Source organism: Salmo trutta, chromosome 17, assembly GCF_901001165.1.
Source record: "Salmo trutta chromosome 17, fSalTru1.1, whole genome shotgun sequence".
In the NCBI taxonomy this organism is placed as follows: domain Eukaryota; kingdom Metazoa; phylum Chordata; class Actinopteri; order Salmoniformes; family Salmonidae; genus Salmo; species Salmo trutta.
Window position 1 is genome coordinate 35,808,340 of NC_042973.1, and position 16,535 is coordinate 35,824,874.

Below are 16,535 nucleotides of genomic sequence, written 5' to 3' on the forward strand. Positions count from 1 at the left end.
ATTAATTACTCCCTTTTTGTTTGCAAAGCCCTACTACACAAGCTTCCAACTTATCTAACTTCTTTGCTAATGTATAAAATAATGAGATATCAAACCCGTTCACAGTGTTGGTTAGCTCTTCAGATTCCTTGGGTCTCCACGGAATTAGATAAATCGGCTTTTAGTTTTCACGCTCCACATTTTTGGAATCACTTACAAAATTCATTACATTTGATTCCCTGGTGACACTAGGGCATTTTCAAACTCTGATGATAAATTAGCTCACTGAGGTGTGCAATTGTGTTGATTTATTGATTCATTGATTGATGTAATAACTTGTTTATGATGTCTGAATGTTAGTGACGTTCTAATGTAATGTACTTGTTATTGTATCTTGTTACAGATTTTTATTTTATTTTACTTCATGGTCTCAGGGTACCATTGAAAATGAGACCCTGGTCTCAATTGGGCTCCCCTGATTTATAAAGAAAAGTGAATAAAAAAATGTATTTGACCAAGGTGTGCTGGTTTGTTCCCAGACTACAGGTACCTGTATAACCACTGCCCGGGCCCAGAATGGAACGTCATGTGTCGAGGCTGCTGTGAGTATGATGTCATCCGTTGTAAGTGTCCTTTCCAGGGCACTCCTGTTGGCTACGCTGTGCCCTGCTGCCGCAACGCAATCAACGAGTGTGACCCCTGCATCATCCACCCAGGTAAACCTGTCTAAGACCATCATGCTAGCTCAAAACTTGGGGAGTGCTTCTCCATTTAGGTTATTTTATCTGGTTAACCTGTGGAGGACTGGTTGAATGCACACTCTGTATTAGATTTTATTAACAACAACATGGTCAGATACATGTAGTTCCATTATGCCTTAGTGCTGGATTTGTTAATACATGTTTAATTTGCAATAACACACCGTGTGGAGGAGGCTTTTCTACCAGTACATTTCTGAAAAATCTGCCTTGTACAGTACCCATTAGATCCAGTGTCATGTCTTGACTGATGTTTTAGTCTGTATGCCATCTGCCTTCAAGGCTCTCTTATAAGCCTGGCCGACATACAATAGCAGTGAGGTTGGGCCACGTAGAGTGACATGCTGTGAGTTTAGACCAACCACATTAGAGAGAGATGCTTAACCCTGATTATTTTCCAGAAAATAGCAAGCTATTGAGACATTGTACAATGAATTACATTTGCATTCATTGAGGGCATCCCTTTATGTTGCTCTCCTGTTGTGTATTTACTCTGAGGGGGAGGTGTGTTGGCAATAACAAAGTTAATACAGCATAAATAACCTAAGAGAAAACACATTACTCAAAAGGCACAATGCGTAGTTATTATATTTCACCACAAGTTGTTGCAAGACTTGTTGACCTATCGGAATATGCTAAACTTTTCACTTACAAAAATATGCTGTTTGTCTGTTCCTACTTCACATCATACTCCTCCAGATTTCACTGAAACACAGGCGTGAGGGATCACAGCTGGGTGTCCTATTCATAAGATGCACATGCGCGCATGTATGCACACACACACACCTCACATCTTGTTGTTCTCCATCTCCTGGAAATGTACTCACATTTTCTTGTAAGCCTATAGATATAACAACTGCTTATGAACAAATTCATACTTGAACAAGCATTTTTAGAATAAAAGGCTGAAGTATGCACTTATAAAGGACTTTTCCTGTAAATCCCATACAGTAAACCCTTTTCCATCCCTCTCTATCCTGAGTGTACTGCATGTAGACAGTGGAGGAGACATGGTGAAGTCATTTGATGTTTACACTGATACCTGTTGGTGTTTATATGTCCTGCTGCTGTGTCTCTGATGTCCGTCTCCCTGACGCCCTGCCTGTCCTCAGGATGTCTGCAATACAGAGCACAATAGAACCTCCAATGTAAAAATATATCCTATCTGAAACTCAGTCCTTCTGGGGGTTTTCTGGACATTTCTATTTCAGGAAGCTGTTTTTTCTGTTCTGTTACCCTGTTACAGTGGAAGAGGAGCCTGATGAGTATAGCAGGTCTGATGTAAAGAGCTAACAGGCACTAAGGGGAATGCAGTAGGTGTATGGGGCCGATTGAAACTGTCCATAGTAATTGGGAACGGGTAAACCAAGACTGTGACTGAATACATCACACTTACAGTACCTTCAGAAAGTATTCATAACTAACATTTATTGAAAACTAATTACAGAAATATCTAATTTGCATGATTTCACAACCCTGAGTCAATACTTTGTACAAACACCTTTGGCTGCGATTACCAGTATCAGCATTACACATCTGGATTTGGGGATTCTTTCCCATTCTTCCTTGCAGAATCTCAAGCTCTGTTGAGTTAGATGGGGAGTGGCAGTGAACAGCAATCTTCAAGTCTTTCCACATATTTTCAATGGGATTCAAGTCTGGGTTTTGGCTGGGCCACTCAATGACTTTCACATTCTTGTTCTGAAACTATTAGAGCGTTACATTGGTTGTATGCTTGGGGTCATTGTCCTGTTGGAACATAAATCTTGGCCCCCCCAGTCTAAGGTCGTTTGCACTCTGAAGCACTTTCTCATTGGGGATTTGCCTGTATTTGGCTCCATTCATTGTTTCCTCTATACTTACCAGTCTCCCAGACCCTGCCGCTAAAAAGCATGCCCATAGCATGATGCTACCCCCACCATGTTTCATGGTAGGAATGGTGTTAGACGGGTGATGAGCTGTGCCTTGTTTTCTTCAGACATAGTGCTCAGACCACATAATCGTATACCTAAGAAGTGTCTATGTGTGTCTGCAGCCACTACCAATAGCATGTGGTGTTATTTTATATGTATAGGAAGTAGCAGAAAAAGAACCGTTGAAGATAGATATGGTGATGTCTTTGCACATGAGTGGTGTGGATGTCTGTAGGCATTTATGATCTGTAACATTATATAGGGAATCTGTGTATGTGAGAGATATGAAAGGAGACAGTACTATTCCTGAATATGCTGTTAAATAGAACAACTAGCGTAAATATCTAAACCCCTGTATGAATAGAACACATGTCTGAAGGAGGAATTGGTAAAGAAGAGTATAATGGGTTACTAGAGATCTGATGAAGTAACAATAGAAAAAACAAAAATATATATAGAACTTGAACACACACACAAGGACTGATGGATCCAAATTTCAATCAGCTTAATAGCCAAATTTCAATCCTGTTATTATCCCAATTTTAATAATCTTAATCATTTCCACACTCACACAACTCTCACATCCACATTCACTACACTCATGCAACTCACAATCACATTCACTTCGTGCTATTACTTGATTTAAGACTTGTGGTAACCTCTCTTTTTATGTTTAGTTTCGTTAGTTTTATTCAATTTTTTTCTATTTTTGCACCATCGTACACATCTGTCAGGAGCTCTACCAGGGCAGTCCCTTAAGTTCTCTTGTATACTGCAGACAAGTTATATTTGCATGATTTAGCTTATTCATCATTCATCATTAATTCATCATTAATGTTTGTTTCCTTTATGTGACCGACCAATACTGGTTCAAGCATGTGACAGATCAATTTCTCTCTAGGCTTCTTCTCTCTAAGCTGAGACCTTGAAACTGAGATATCTTTCATTCTCAAAACAAGGGTCTGGGCATACTGCCAAATTGCAGATACTGACAGTAAGGATTAGTTCAATCAGTCACTTCCATGAACACAGAAATTGGTCATTAGAAAAGCACAAACATAACATTTTCCGTTACATACTCTCACAGTTTTTCACATGCCTTTTTGCAAATTCCAGGCGTGCTGTCATGTGCCTTTTTCTCAGGAATGGCTTCCGTCTGGCCACTCCCATGAAGCCCAGATTGATGAAGTGCTGTAGAAACTGTTGTCCTTCTGGCAGGTTTATCCCATCTCAGCCAAGGAACTCTGTAGGTCTATCAGAGTGTTCATTGGGTTTTTGGTCACCTCCCTGACCAAGGTCCTCCTTGCCCGGTTCCTTAGTTTGGTCAGACAGCCAGCACTAGGTAGTCTGGGTAATTCCATTTTTTTTAAATTTCCCAATGATGGACACCACTTTACTCTTGGAACCTTTCAACACTCTAGATAGTGTTTAATACCCTTCCCCATATGTAGTATGTCTCATCACCAATTCTATCTCAGAGATCTAAGGACAGTTCCTCTGGTATAGTTTATGCTCTGACATATGAGACTTTATATAGACAGGTGTGTTTCTTTCTAAATCATGTCCAAACAATTAAATTGGACACAGGTGTACTCCAAGTCGTAGTGACGTCTCAAGGATGATCAAAGGAAATTGGATGCACCTGAGCTCAATTTGGAGTGTCATAGCAAAGGGGTGTGAATACCTATGCAAATGAGATATGTCTGTATTTAATTTTCAATAAATTAGCAAATGTTACTAAAAACATGTTTTCATTTTGTCATTATGGGATAGTGGGTGTAGATGGGTGAGAAATATATATATTTAATATATTTTACATTCAGGCTGTAAAACAACAAAATGTGGAATAAGTCAAGGGTATGAATACCTTCTGAAGGTACTGTATGGTGAAGAGGTTTCAGACGTTTCAGTTTTCAGTCAGCACTTTCTACTTGATGCTGTGCCGGCTCCATCTTTCTTTCTATCTAACCTCTCAGTCTTTGTCTCTCTTACTCCCCTCTCTTCTTCTCTCTCACTTAGGATGCAGCATATTTGAGAACTGTAAGCGGTGTAACAACGGGACGTGGGGCCCCAGAGATGATTTCTATGTCAAGGGGAAGTACTGTGCTGAGTGTCGACCCGGCTGGTCAGGCGGTGACTGCTTGAGTGAGTACACTCATTCTCACATATTCCTCTACCCACATAACCTCCTACCATCGCTACGGGTAAAATGTGCCCTTGACCACAGATCTAGGATCAGATTACTTTATTCCCCCAGTTCCAACCAAAACCATTATGGGGATGAAAGAATATCTGACCTTGTATCAGGGTTATAAGTAACTTCAACTCGCTTCCTTTCCATGCCTCTATATAGGCATATATCATACTGTACCTACAGTGCAGTATATACCAATTACTATAGGAGACAATTCTGGCACAACAGTATTTTGCGTGGATGAGAGCTAATTGTCTCATAGATTTTCCATTCAAGGAGCTGAAAAGTCAAAATAGTGTTAGTCAACATCCTGGAATCTCACAATATAATTTCTAGAGAAAGCATAGCTTTCACAATAAGCAAATAGCATAACAAGCTATCAGGCACAGAAAAAAATGTATTTTCATCAACAGCAGAAACTTGGCATGTATTTGTGGCGCTTGGCTGCAGGCCTGTGGTTAATGTGCATTTTGTTTACTTTTACCAGCCTGCATTCTTCATTTGTCTCCCGTTTGAAGTGTATTTTTCCTAATGTATGCCATGTTGTTACTCTGTAACTGGTTACTATCATGCTATTACTCAACTTTAGATGGCAATTATATAAACAGTCGTGGCCAAAAGTTTTGAGAATGACACAAATATTAATTTTCACAATCTGCTGCCTCAGTTTGTATGATGGCAATTTGGATATACTCCAGAATGTTATGAAGAGTGATCAGATTAATTGCATAGTACCTCTTTGCCATGCAAATGAACTGAATCCCCCAAAAACATATCCACTGCATTTCAGCCCTGCCACAAAAGGACCAGCTGACATGATGTCAGTGATTCTCTCATTAACACAGGTGTGAGTGTTGACGAGGACAAGGCTGGAGATCACTCTGTCATGCTGATTGAGTTCGAATAACAGACTGGAAGCTTCAAAAGGAGGGTGGTGCTTGGAATCATTGTTCTTTCTCTGTCAAACATGGTCACCTGCAAGGAAACACGTCCCATCATCATTGCTTTGCACAAAAAGAGCTTCACAGGCAGTGATATTGCTGCCAGTAAGATTACACCTAAATCAACCATTTATCGGATCATCAAGAACTTCAAGGAGAGTGGTTCAATTGTTGTGAAGAAGGCTTCAGTGCGCCCATGAAAGTCCAGCAAGCACCAGGACCGTCTCCTAAAGTTTATTCAGCTGTGGGATCGGGGCACCACCAGTACAGAGCTTGCTCAGGAATGACAGCAGGCAGGTGTGAGTGCATCTACACACACAGTGAGGCGAAGACTTTTGGAGGATGGCCTGGTGTCAAGAAGGGCAGCAAAGAAGCCACTTCTCTCCAGGAAAAACATCAGGGACAGACTGATATTCTGCAAAAGGTACAGGGATTGGACTGCTGAGGACTGGGGTAAAGTCATTTTCTCTGATGAATCCCCTTTCCGATTGTTTGGGGCATCCGTAAAAAAGCTTGTCCGGAGAAGACAAGGTGAGTGCTACCATCAGTCCTGTGTCATGCCAACAGTAAAGCATCCTGAGGCCATTCATGTGTGGGGCTGCTTCTCAGCCAAGGGAGTGGGCTCACTCACACTTTTGCCTAAGAACACAGCCATGAATAAAGAATGGTACCAACACATCCTCCGAGAGCAACTTCTCCCAACCATCCAGGAACAGTTTGGTGACGAACAATGCCTTTTCCAGCTTGATAGAGCCCCTTGCCATAAGGCAAAAGTGATAACTAAGTGGCTTCGGGAACAAAACATCGATATTTTGGGTCCATGGCCAGGAAACTCCTCAGATCTTAATCCCATTGAGAACTTGTGGTCAAGCCTCAAGAGGCAGGTAGACAAACGAAAACCCACAACTTCTGACCAACTCCAAGTATCGATTATGCAAGAATGGGCTGCCATCAGTCAGGATGTGGCCCAGAAGGTAATTAACAGCATGCCAGGGTGGATTTCAGAGGTCTTGAAAAAGAAGGGTCAACACTGCAAATATTGACTCTTTGAATCAACTTCATGTAATTGTCAATAAAAGCCTTTGACACTGAAATGCTTGTAATTATACTTCAGTATTCCATAGTAGCATCTGACAAAAATATCTAAAGACACTGAAGCAGCAAACTTTGTGAAAATTAATATGTGTCATTCTCAAAACTTTTGGCCACGACTGTACACTACATGACCACAAGTATGTGGTGAGTGGACACCTGCTCATCAAACATCTCATTCCAAAATCTTGGGCATTAATATGGAGTTGGTCCCCCATTTGCTGCTATAACAGCCTCCACTCTTCTGGGAAGGCTTTCCACTAGATGTTGGAACATTGCTGCGGGGACTTGCTTCCATTCAGCCACAAGAGCATTAGTGAGGTCGGGCACTGATGTTGGGCGATTAGGCCTGGCTCGCAGTCGGCGTTCCAATTCATCTCAAAGGTGTTGAATGGGGTTGAGGTCAGGTCTCTGTGAAGGCTAGTCAAGTTCTTCAACACCGATCTCAACAACAAAAAAATATTCTGTATGGACCTCACTTTGTGCACGGGGGCATTGTGATGATGAAACAGGAAAGGCCTTCCCCAAACTCTTGCCACAAAGCTGGAAGCACAGAATCGTCTAGAATGTCATTATATGCTATAGCATTAAGGTTTCCATTCACTGGAACTAATTGGCCTAGCACGCACCATGAAAAACAGCCCCAGACCCATTATTTCTCCTCCATCAAACTTTACAGTTGTCACTATGCATTGGGGCAAGTAGCGTTCTCCTGGCATCTACCAAACCCAGATTCGTCCGTCGGACTTCTAGATGGTGAAGCGTGATTCATCACTCCAGAAAACGTGTTTCACTGCTCCAGAGTCCAATCGCGGCGAGCTTTACAACACTCCAGCCAACGCCTGCATTGCGCACGGTAATCTTAGGCTTGTGTGCAGCTGCTTGGCCATGGAAACCCATTTCATGAAGCTCTTGACAAACAGTTATTGGGCAGATGTTGCTTCCAGAGGCAGTTTGGAACTCGGTAGTAAGTGTAGCAACCGAGGACAGATGGTTTTTACACGCTCCGCGCTTCAGCACTCAGCGGTCCCGTTCTGTGAGCTTGTGTGGCCTACCACTTGGCAGCTGAGCCATTGTTGCTCCTAAACATATTCATTTCACAATAACAGCACTTTCAGTTGACCAGGGAAGCTCCAGCAGGGCAGACATTTTATGAACTGACTTGTGACGGTGTCACGTTGAAAGTCACTGAGCTCTTCCTTTAGGCAATTCTACTGCCAATGTTTGTCTATGGAGATTGCATGGATGTGTGCTAGATTTTATACACTTGTCGGTAACGGATGTGGCTGAAATAGCTGAATCCACTAGTTTGAAGGGGTGTGCACATACTCAATATTTACTAAAGTATGAGCTACACAACAACACAATGATTTAATTATAATGAAACATATAATTACACAAATAAATAAAAAGCTGATTGCATTGCATAATCATGTAAAATATGAGCTCTAAATGGTTTTGTTCCTGTTTATAGAGTGTGGAGGAGTGATCCGTAAACGTCAGGGCCACATAGTCCTGGAAAGTTACCCCACCAACGCTCGCTGTGAATGGACAGTTCAGGTGGACCCACGATTCACCATCGACTTCAGGTGGGTATGACCAACGGTGTATCTGACCTGAGTTGTCTCTTAACCTCAAGACAGAGTTAGTCCACTGAGCCAAAGCCTGGTGTAACTGAATGACAGCTAGTTATAATGTTCACTTTGTCATATTTTCACTTGACATGAAAGGGCTATACTTTGGCCTCTCTGGTGACCGTCTGTAATAGTTATTAATACCTGACCCATTTCATTTCAGTTTTCACAATTCTTTGAGAGGTAGGTCATGCACCAATGTGAGTCTAGACCACAGATTGGAAACCACTCCTATTCTTGAATAAAAGTAATTGCATTTCACTCATTTGATAACTTTGTATTTTCTCCAGCATTTTATTTGAAGGCTTTTACGAAGAAAAAAAAAGCCGCATTGAACATTGAGCTGCATTCAGTCTGTTGGCACAATACGTAGTACATACAATTAATAGCTTTGTGTGCTGAAATAAACAGAACAATACACTCTTAGGAAAAAAAAGTGCTGTCTAGAACCCATAAGGGTCCCCATAGGAGAATCCTTTGGAGAACCCTTTTTGGTTCCAGGTAGAACTCTTTTCCTTTTCACAAACGGTTCTACATGGAACCCAAAAGGGTTCTACCTTTTTGGGTTGGGGACAGATGAAGAACCATTTTAGAACCCTTTTTTCTAAGATTGATAATATTTTTCCCTTACACATAAAGCGCCATGTTAAACTACACAACCGTGACAAGCTCAGACAGCTAGGCCAAATCCATGATCTGATGACAAATGGATCTGCAAGCATAGCAGAAAAAACAGTTGCGCAATATGGTTTATCGACAGATAGAGATTCATAAATCATCTCCTAAAATGAAGCAATAGGGCCTTATACTGCTGTTTGTGTCCATTATGACATACAAGCCACAGAGACCATCAATAAATAGTGGTCCTCTCTGTTTCATGTTGTTGCGCTCATAGTTGAAGTTATACGCTTTGGCATCAGCCAGCGAAACCTTACTGGCTGAGCCATTTTGCATGTATTATTCACTACTCTTGGCTACATCCCTATAATTTATACCAGTAATGTTGACTCTCACTTCACACTCCTCATGGACAATATACCAATCGAGTTACACAGCAACACACGCTGCACAGCTATACCTTTAGAGCCCTGAGATGTTCGGCCCGTAAGAGACTTTAACAACAATGGGGGAACTTGCTATTGTGAAAAAGTCTGATGTAAAATATGACGTCATTCCACTGTTCTCCTTTGTATGTCGAGTCAAATATCTTAACCCTCATCTCCCGACTGGGGTCATTTTGACCCCAGAGGCATATTTTGGATAATAACCCAAAGGTGGTTTATTCACAGGGCCAGATTACCGACCGGGCATGCAGTGCCCGTCAGGGGGCCCCCAGATAGCACATGATGTAGAATTTCAGGAAAGTAACTTGAAAACTGCAACATTTTCTCTCAGCTTCATGACAAAATGTGTAGTATAGCTGAAAATGTGCTTTAAAAACTACAGCAATCTCGCAACCTCATGGCAAATTGTGAACAAAAGCATGAGATCAGCAACAACAAAAAAATATTTTCCCCAATGCAAAAAGTGTAGAATTGTAGGAAAGCTTAGCTTTAAAACTGCAACATTTTCTCTTAGCCTCATGAAATGCAGTAAGTTGCAGTAAACGGATTACCAAATAATATTTTTTGGGGTGCCCAGGGGCCCCACATGCAATAGTCTGGCTCTGTTTATTAAATTATTCAAAATGTTCATGACTTTGTCAATCAACTGTTTCTTAATACATCTAAATCAGTGTTTAGTGTTGCTGTATCAATATGGACTTTAAAATCCAAGTCCTTTGGGGTCATTTTGACCCCAGGCAAAAACACCTAATTTCTTCTATAGTAATTTGATAGATAGGAATTTTATTTGAATGTAGATTTCTCTGGATCCCCGAGCTGACAAGGTACAAATCTGTCATTCTGCCCCTGAACAAGGCAGTTAACCCACTGCTCCTAGGCCATCATTGTAAATAAGAATTTGTTCTTCACTGACTTGCCTAGTTAAATAAAGGTTAAAAAACACACAAAAAAACATGCTGTCCAGGGTGAAAGAGTGGCGTAGGTTGTCGGCGTCTGTCGGCAAAGTGTTTATGAGTATTAGAGGCTTCCTGCAGATGCCGGTGAGCGGTCTCTCATACCCGCTCACCACGCCGAAACCAGTCGTCGACAGCTGGGACAGTACCAGGCTCCGCCTCCCAGGGAAACATGGGGGGGTTGGTAACCAAGGACACACTGAAACGGAGTAAGGCGGAGGGATGAGTGCATGAGTGAGTTCTGAGCATATTCGGCCTAGGCCTTCCCTGTGGCTCAGTTGGTAGAGCATGGTGTTTGCAACGCCAGCATGGTGTGTGCAACGCCAGGGTTGTGGGTTCGATTAATGCATGAAATGTATGTATTCACTACTGTAAGTCGCTCTGGATAAGAGTGTCTGCTAAATGACTAAATGTAAAATGAGAGGCAAAACATTGTTGGCGGAGGTACTTCCCCATTTCTTGGTTCAGGTCTTCCGTCTGCCCATTTGTCTGGGGTTGGTACACGGAGGAGAGGCTGAGGGTGACCCCCAGTCAGTCACAGAAGGCTCGCCACACCCGGGAGACAAACTGGGGCCCGCGGTCAGAGACGATGTCCTCCGGAATCCATACAGACGGAACACCTGCTGGAATATACACTCCGCCAATTCCATGGCATTAGGTAGATGAGGAAGAGGAACCAGACAACACATTTTTGAAAAACGGTCTACTATGTCAAGGATGGTGGTGTTAGAGGATTCAGGAAGGTCTGTGAACAAGTCAACAGCTATGTGGGACCAGGGTCTGTGAGGGATTGGCAAAGGTTGAAGCTTCCCGGAAGGGAGATGACGAGGGATTTTGGTTTGGGCGCAGACTGGACAGGAGAGTGCATAATCCCTTACGTCGGATGCCAGTGAGGACCACCAGAACTTCAGGGCTAGAAGTTCGGTGGTTCGTGTAATGCCCGGATGTCCTGACCCCAAGGACATGTGACACCATTGCATCAGTTGGGATCTAACAGCTGCTGGTATGTAACTCTTTCCAGCTGGTGTCAAAGGAGGAGCCGGGTCTGAGGTTATGGCTTCTTGTATGGCAGAGTGAACCTCCTACTGTACCGGTCCCGTAATGCAAGAGGAAAGAAGAATGGGTGTAGGGTCTGAGTTATTGGTCGGAAGGTCAAACTGGCAGGAGAGTGCATCAGCTTTTACGTTTTTCTTTCCAGGGATGTAAGTAACATGAAAATGGAAGCATGTGAAGAGAGCCCAGCGGGCTTGTTTGGAGTTTAACCTCTTGGCCTCTCTGATATAGTCCAGATTACGATGATCTGCTAGGACGAGAAAGGGATGTTGTGCGCTCTCCAACCAGTGGCGCCACTCCTCGAGGGCCAGCTTGATGGTGAGGAGTTCTCTGTTCCCCACATCCTAATTCCTCTCAGCGGGGGATAACTTCCTGGAAAAGAAGGTACAGGGATGTGATTTGGGAGGTGTTCCCACCCGCTGAGAGAGTATGGCTCCTACTTTGGAGGCATCCACCTCGGATCAGGTTGGCGAAGGACAGGAGCTGAGGTGAAGAGGTGTTTCAAGTTGTTGAATGCAGTCAAGGCAGTACCAGTCCATTGAAGGGTCCGGGTCTTTTGGCTGGTAAGGGCAGTGAGGGGAGCAGCCATAGAACTGAAGTTCCGAATGAACCGGCAATAGAAGTTGGAGAACCCAATTAAACGTTGGAGTTCCTTAACTTCACTAGGGTAGGGGGCAGCATTCAGAATTTTGGATGAAAAGCATGCCCAAATTAAACTGCCTACTACTCAGGCCCAGAAGCTGGGATATGCATATAATTGGTAGATTTGGATAGAAAACACTACAGTTTCCAAAACTGTTAAAATAATGTCTGTGAGTGTAACAGAACTGATATGGCAGGCGAAAACCTGAGGAAAGTCCATCCAGGAAGTACTATTATTTTGAAAGGCTGTTTTTCCATTGAAAGCCTATCCACCATACAAAGACTTAGGACCCAGTTCATGATCTCTATGGCTTCTTCTACATGTGGCCAGTCTTTAGGCATTGTTTCAGGCTTTTACTCTGAAAAATGAGGGCGATACAGCACTTTCAATGAGTGGACAGTGGAAATGTCCAGACATGAGTCGAGTGCGCGATCGGGAGTGCTTTGGTCCGGTTGAAATATTGATTATTTATGACAAAAACAATCTGAGGATTGATTTTAAACATCGTTTGATATGTTTCTACAAACTTGTATTGTACTTTTTTGACTTCGTCTGGATGTTGAGAGCACGCTTTGTGCCTTTGGATTACTGAACTAAACGCACCAACAAAATGGAGGTTTTTGGACATAAAGAGGGACATTATCGATCTAAACAAACATTTATTGTCTAACATGGAGTCCTGGGAGTGCCACCAGATGAAGATCAAAGGTAAGTGATTCATTTAATCAATATTTCTGACTTTTGTGAGTCCTCTCCGTGGCTGGAAAATGTCTGTATGGTGTTTTGTGGCTAGGTGCTGTCCTAACATAATCGCATTGGTTTGCTTTCGCCGTAAAGCCTTTTTGAAGTCTGGATTAAGAATTAGTTTATCTTTAAGCTGGTGTATAACATTTGTCTTTTATGTATGTTTATTATGAGAATTTCTGTTTTGTTGAGTTTCACGCTCTGCAATTTCACCGGCTGTTGTTTGAGAGTGTTTTACTGAACAAAACGCGCTAACAAAACTGAGGTTTTTTGATATAAAGAGGGACTTGATCGAACAAAACAAACATTTATTGAGTAAATGGGAGTCTTGTGAGTGCAAACATATGAAGATCATCAAAGGTAAGTGATACATTCTATCGCTATTTCTGACTTTTGTTACTCCTCTCTTTGGCTGCTAACTGTTTGTAATGATTTGTCTGCTGGGCGCTTTTCTCAGATAATCGCATGGTATGCTTTCGCCGTAAAGCCTTTTTGAAATCTGACACCGTGGTTGGATTAACAAGAAGTTAATCTTTAAACCCATGTATAACACTTGTATGTTTCATGAATTTTTATAATGAGTATTTCTGTTTTTGAATTTGGCGCTTTGCAATTTCACTGGATGTTGGCCAGGTGAAATTGCCCTAGTGAGGTTAATGGTGGTGGGTTTGGGCCAATTACTGACAGCGGTGACTTTGTTCTCATCCATGCTGACCCTTCCAGGTGTCAGTACGAGGCCGAGGAAGTTTACCGAGGTTACATGGAAGGTGCTCTTTTCAGTCTTCACATAAAAGGTTATGATCAAGGAGCCGTTGAAGAACATTTTACACATGCTGTGTGTGCTCCTTCAGGGAGTAGGAGTAAATCAGGATGTCATCAATCTAGATGATGAGAAAGCGGTTGATCATATCCTATAAAACCTCATTCATAAAGGATTAGAAGACGGTGGGAGCGTTCGTAAGGCATGACCAGGTATTCGTGGTGCCCTTGAGTGGTGATGAAGGCCGTCTTCCATTCGTCGCCTCCACGTATACGAACAAGGTTATATGCACTTCACAGGTCGAGTTTAGTATAGATGTTGGCGCGGCCCACTTGTTCAAGGGACACTGGGATCAGAGGAAGAGGGAAATGGTTCTTGGCCATGACGTCATTCAATACATGGACGGAGACCAGTCCTTTTTTCCAAAAAAAGAAGCTGGATGCAGCCGGGGAAGAAGGATGAATGAAACATCAATGTAGTTCTCCATTGCCTCATTTTCCGGGATAGATAGGGGGTAAACACGGCCCATCGGTGGGGACACTCCAGGGAGTAAGTCAATAGCACAGTCTCCTGGGCGATGTGGTGGAAGAGTGGAGGCCTTGGTTTTGCTTAAGACATTGCAGGGTCGTGACGACAATGAGGGTGTCCAAGGATGAGAGTTGAATGGTTTCCATGTGGAAGATTCCAATCTGGAGGGTGACGCTCTGTGTCAGGTGCATGCCCAATGGCTGCCTGTCCAGGGTGTTAATCCTTAAGGGAGGGGTCACAGGTGTTAGATCAATGTCAAGCTCTTTTACTAGCTGGCGATCGATAAAATTACTTGCTGCTCCTGAATCTGTCAGCCTTCTATGTCCTTGGTAACCCCCTTCAAGGTTATCAATACTCTGTGATGTATTGTGATGGAGAATTGCTTCTGGGAGATATTTAGAAATAAGAACACGCCTACCTGCATGGCAGCGGAGGGACCCTTATCTCTCTGTGGGGGGGCGAACAGGGTAATGGCTGAGTAGATGATCTTTCCCACCACAGTATAGGCAGAGCCCTTCTTGGATCCAGTTTTGACATTCGATACACGGGAGAGGAGCATGGCCCAACTGCATGGGCTCGAAGACTCAGACAGGATGACGTAATCATGGAAAGAGAAGGTTTCGGGTTCCTGGGTGGCAGAGTTCTTCGGCAGTCGGCGATGAGGTGGTCGATGGAGATATGAATGTATTGATTTAAATCCTGAAGGTGACCTCTACATGCCAGCTCCGCCTGAAGTTCCCTGTTGAGCCCTCTTTGGTAGACGGTAAGTAAAGCAGCCTCATTCCATCAACTCCCTGCAGCCGTGGTGCAGAACTCGAGGGCATACTCAGCAGCTGAATTGCAACCTTGTTGAAGTTCTATGAGGTCTCCTATAGGACGACCGGAGGGAGAGTGATCGAATACATCTTTGAAGAGCGTGTGAAAATGGGTCTCGGATCCGAGTTCTGTGCTGTTGGCAGTCCATATGGCAGTGGCCCAATCCAGGGCTTTGCCTGTGAGTAGAGACACAAAATCCACCCTGCTGTTGTCGGTGGCGAAGTTAGTGGGGTTGTGCTCAATGTATTTGCTGCATTGCATCAGAAATCCCTGACATTTCCCAGGTGAACCGTTATATGTTCCAGGCATGGGTGTGAACGAAGGAGTGCTATGGGTTACGATACCTGGCATCGGAGGAGTAGGGATAGGCTGGCAGAGAAGATGGAACATTTCCTCCATAAGCTCCTCTTGCTGGGTTAGGCACTGCTGTAGCTCCGCTGAATCCATTCTGTTTTTAGGTGCGGTATTCTGTAATGAATACTCAGGGAGAAAAATATGTAGATTCTTGCGCAGAGCGCGGCAGATGTTTATTACACCTTTGCAGAAGGCAGGAATTGTGGTCGCAGGCAATGGTCAAACACAGGTAGGCAGTCAAAAACAAAACAATACCTCACAACTATACAAACAGAAAGAACTGAACTAAATAGGGAGCTGATGAGACCAGGTGAGAAACGACCACAGGTGAAATCAATGAACAAAAATGAAAGACAGGGCTACGTTCCAGAACACAAAGAAACAGGGCTACGTTCAAGAACACAAAGAAAAAGAACACAAGGTTGACTAGGAAAGAAAAGCAGAGCCTTACACATCCTACCATACAAGCCTTACCATTCCCATTGTTTCACTAGCAGCGATGCTACTGCTGGTTGTGGGGTAAGAAAATAAATACAACTAAGCCATATTTTTCTCCATTGCCTCTCAGGCTAAATGGATGAATCACTTTTTGTCACTAAAATGAAGTATATTTCATATATTGGTGTACTGCCCCTTTAAATGGCAGACATTTTTACCACATAAAATATGACAATTAGTATGATTTTAAATCAGCTTTTTAGTACTTATGTGGAATGTACTTTAGGAAAAAGCTGCACATTATTGAAGGAATGTTAAGAATATGTCTGTTTTGGTCTTTTTTTATATATTTTTGATAACACAACATGTCTAATGATGTTTTGATGAGAATCAAGTTGATATTTTGATTGTTGCTTTTTCCAATAGTTTCTTCTTAGGGTCAAAATTACTCAATGGTAATCCATCTGTATGAAATATGTTGATAGTATAAGGGTTAAATCTACCACTATAGAGAAGAGCCAAGAGATACTCCCCATTCTTTTTCATCTTATTCTGTTAGAGCTGAATGTTAACTTACACTCCTCCATCCAAACCCTTGTTTTCTGTAATTCCCTGTCCAGGTTCCAGCTGGAGTCAGTCACAGTGCTGTCATACCATTAAACCAAGCAGCT

General features: G+C 42.8%; 1 protein-coding gene across 1 annotated transcript in view; it reads left to right on the forward strand.

The window, feature by feature from the left end:
* Nucleotides 1-16,535, forward strand: part of pamr1b (peptidase domain containing associated with muscle regeneration 1b) — a 64,129-nt gene that overhangs the window by 22,989 nt on the left and 24,605 nt on the right. Inside the window, exons 2-4 of the mRNA XM_029696663.1 lie at nt 519-695; nt 4,670-4,795; nt 8,352-8,466. Coding sequence (XP_029552523.1) covers nt 519-695; nt 4,670-4,795; nt 8,352-8,466 — 418 coding nt within the window. The remainder of the gene's footprint in view (nt 1-518; nt 696-4,669; nt 4,796-8,351; nt 8,467-16,535) is intronic.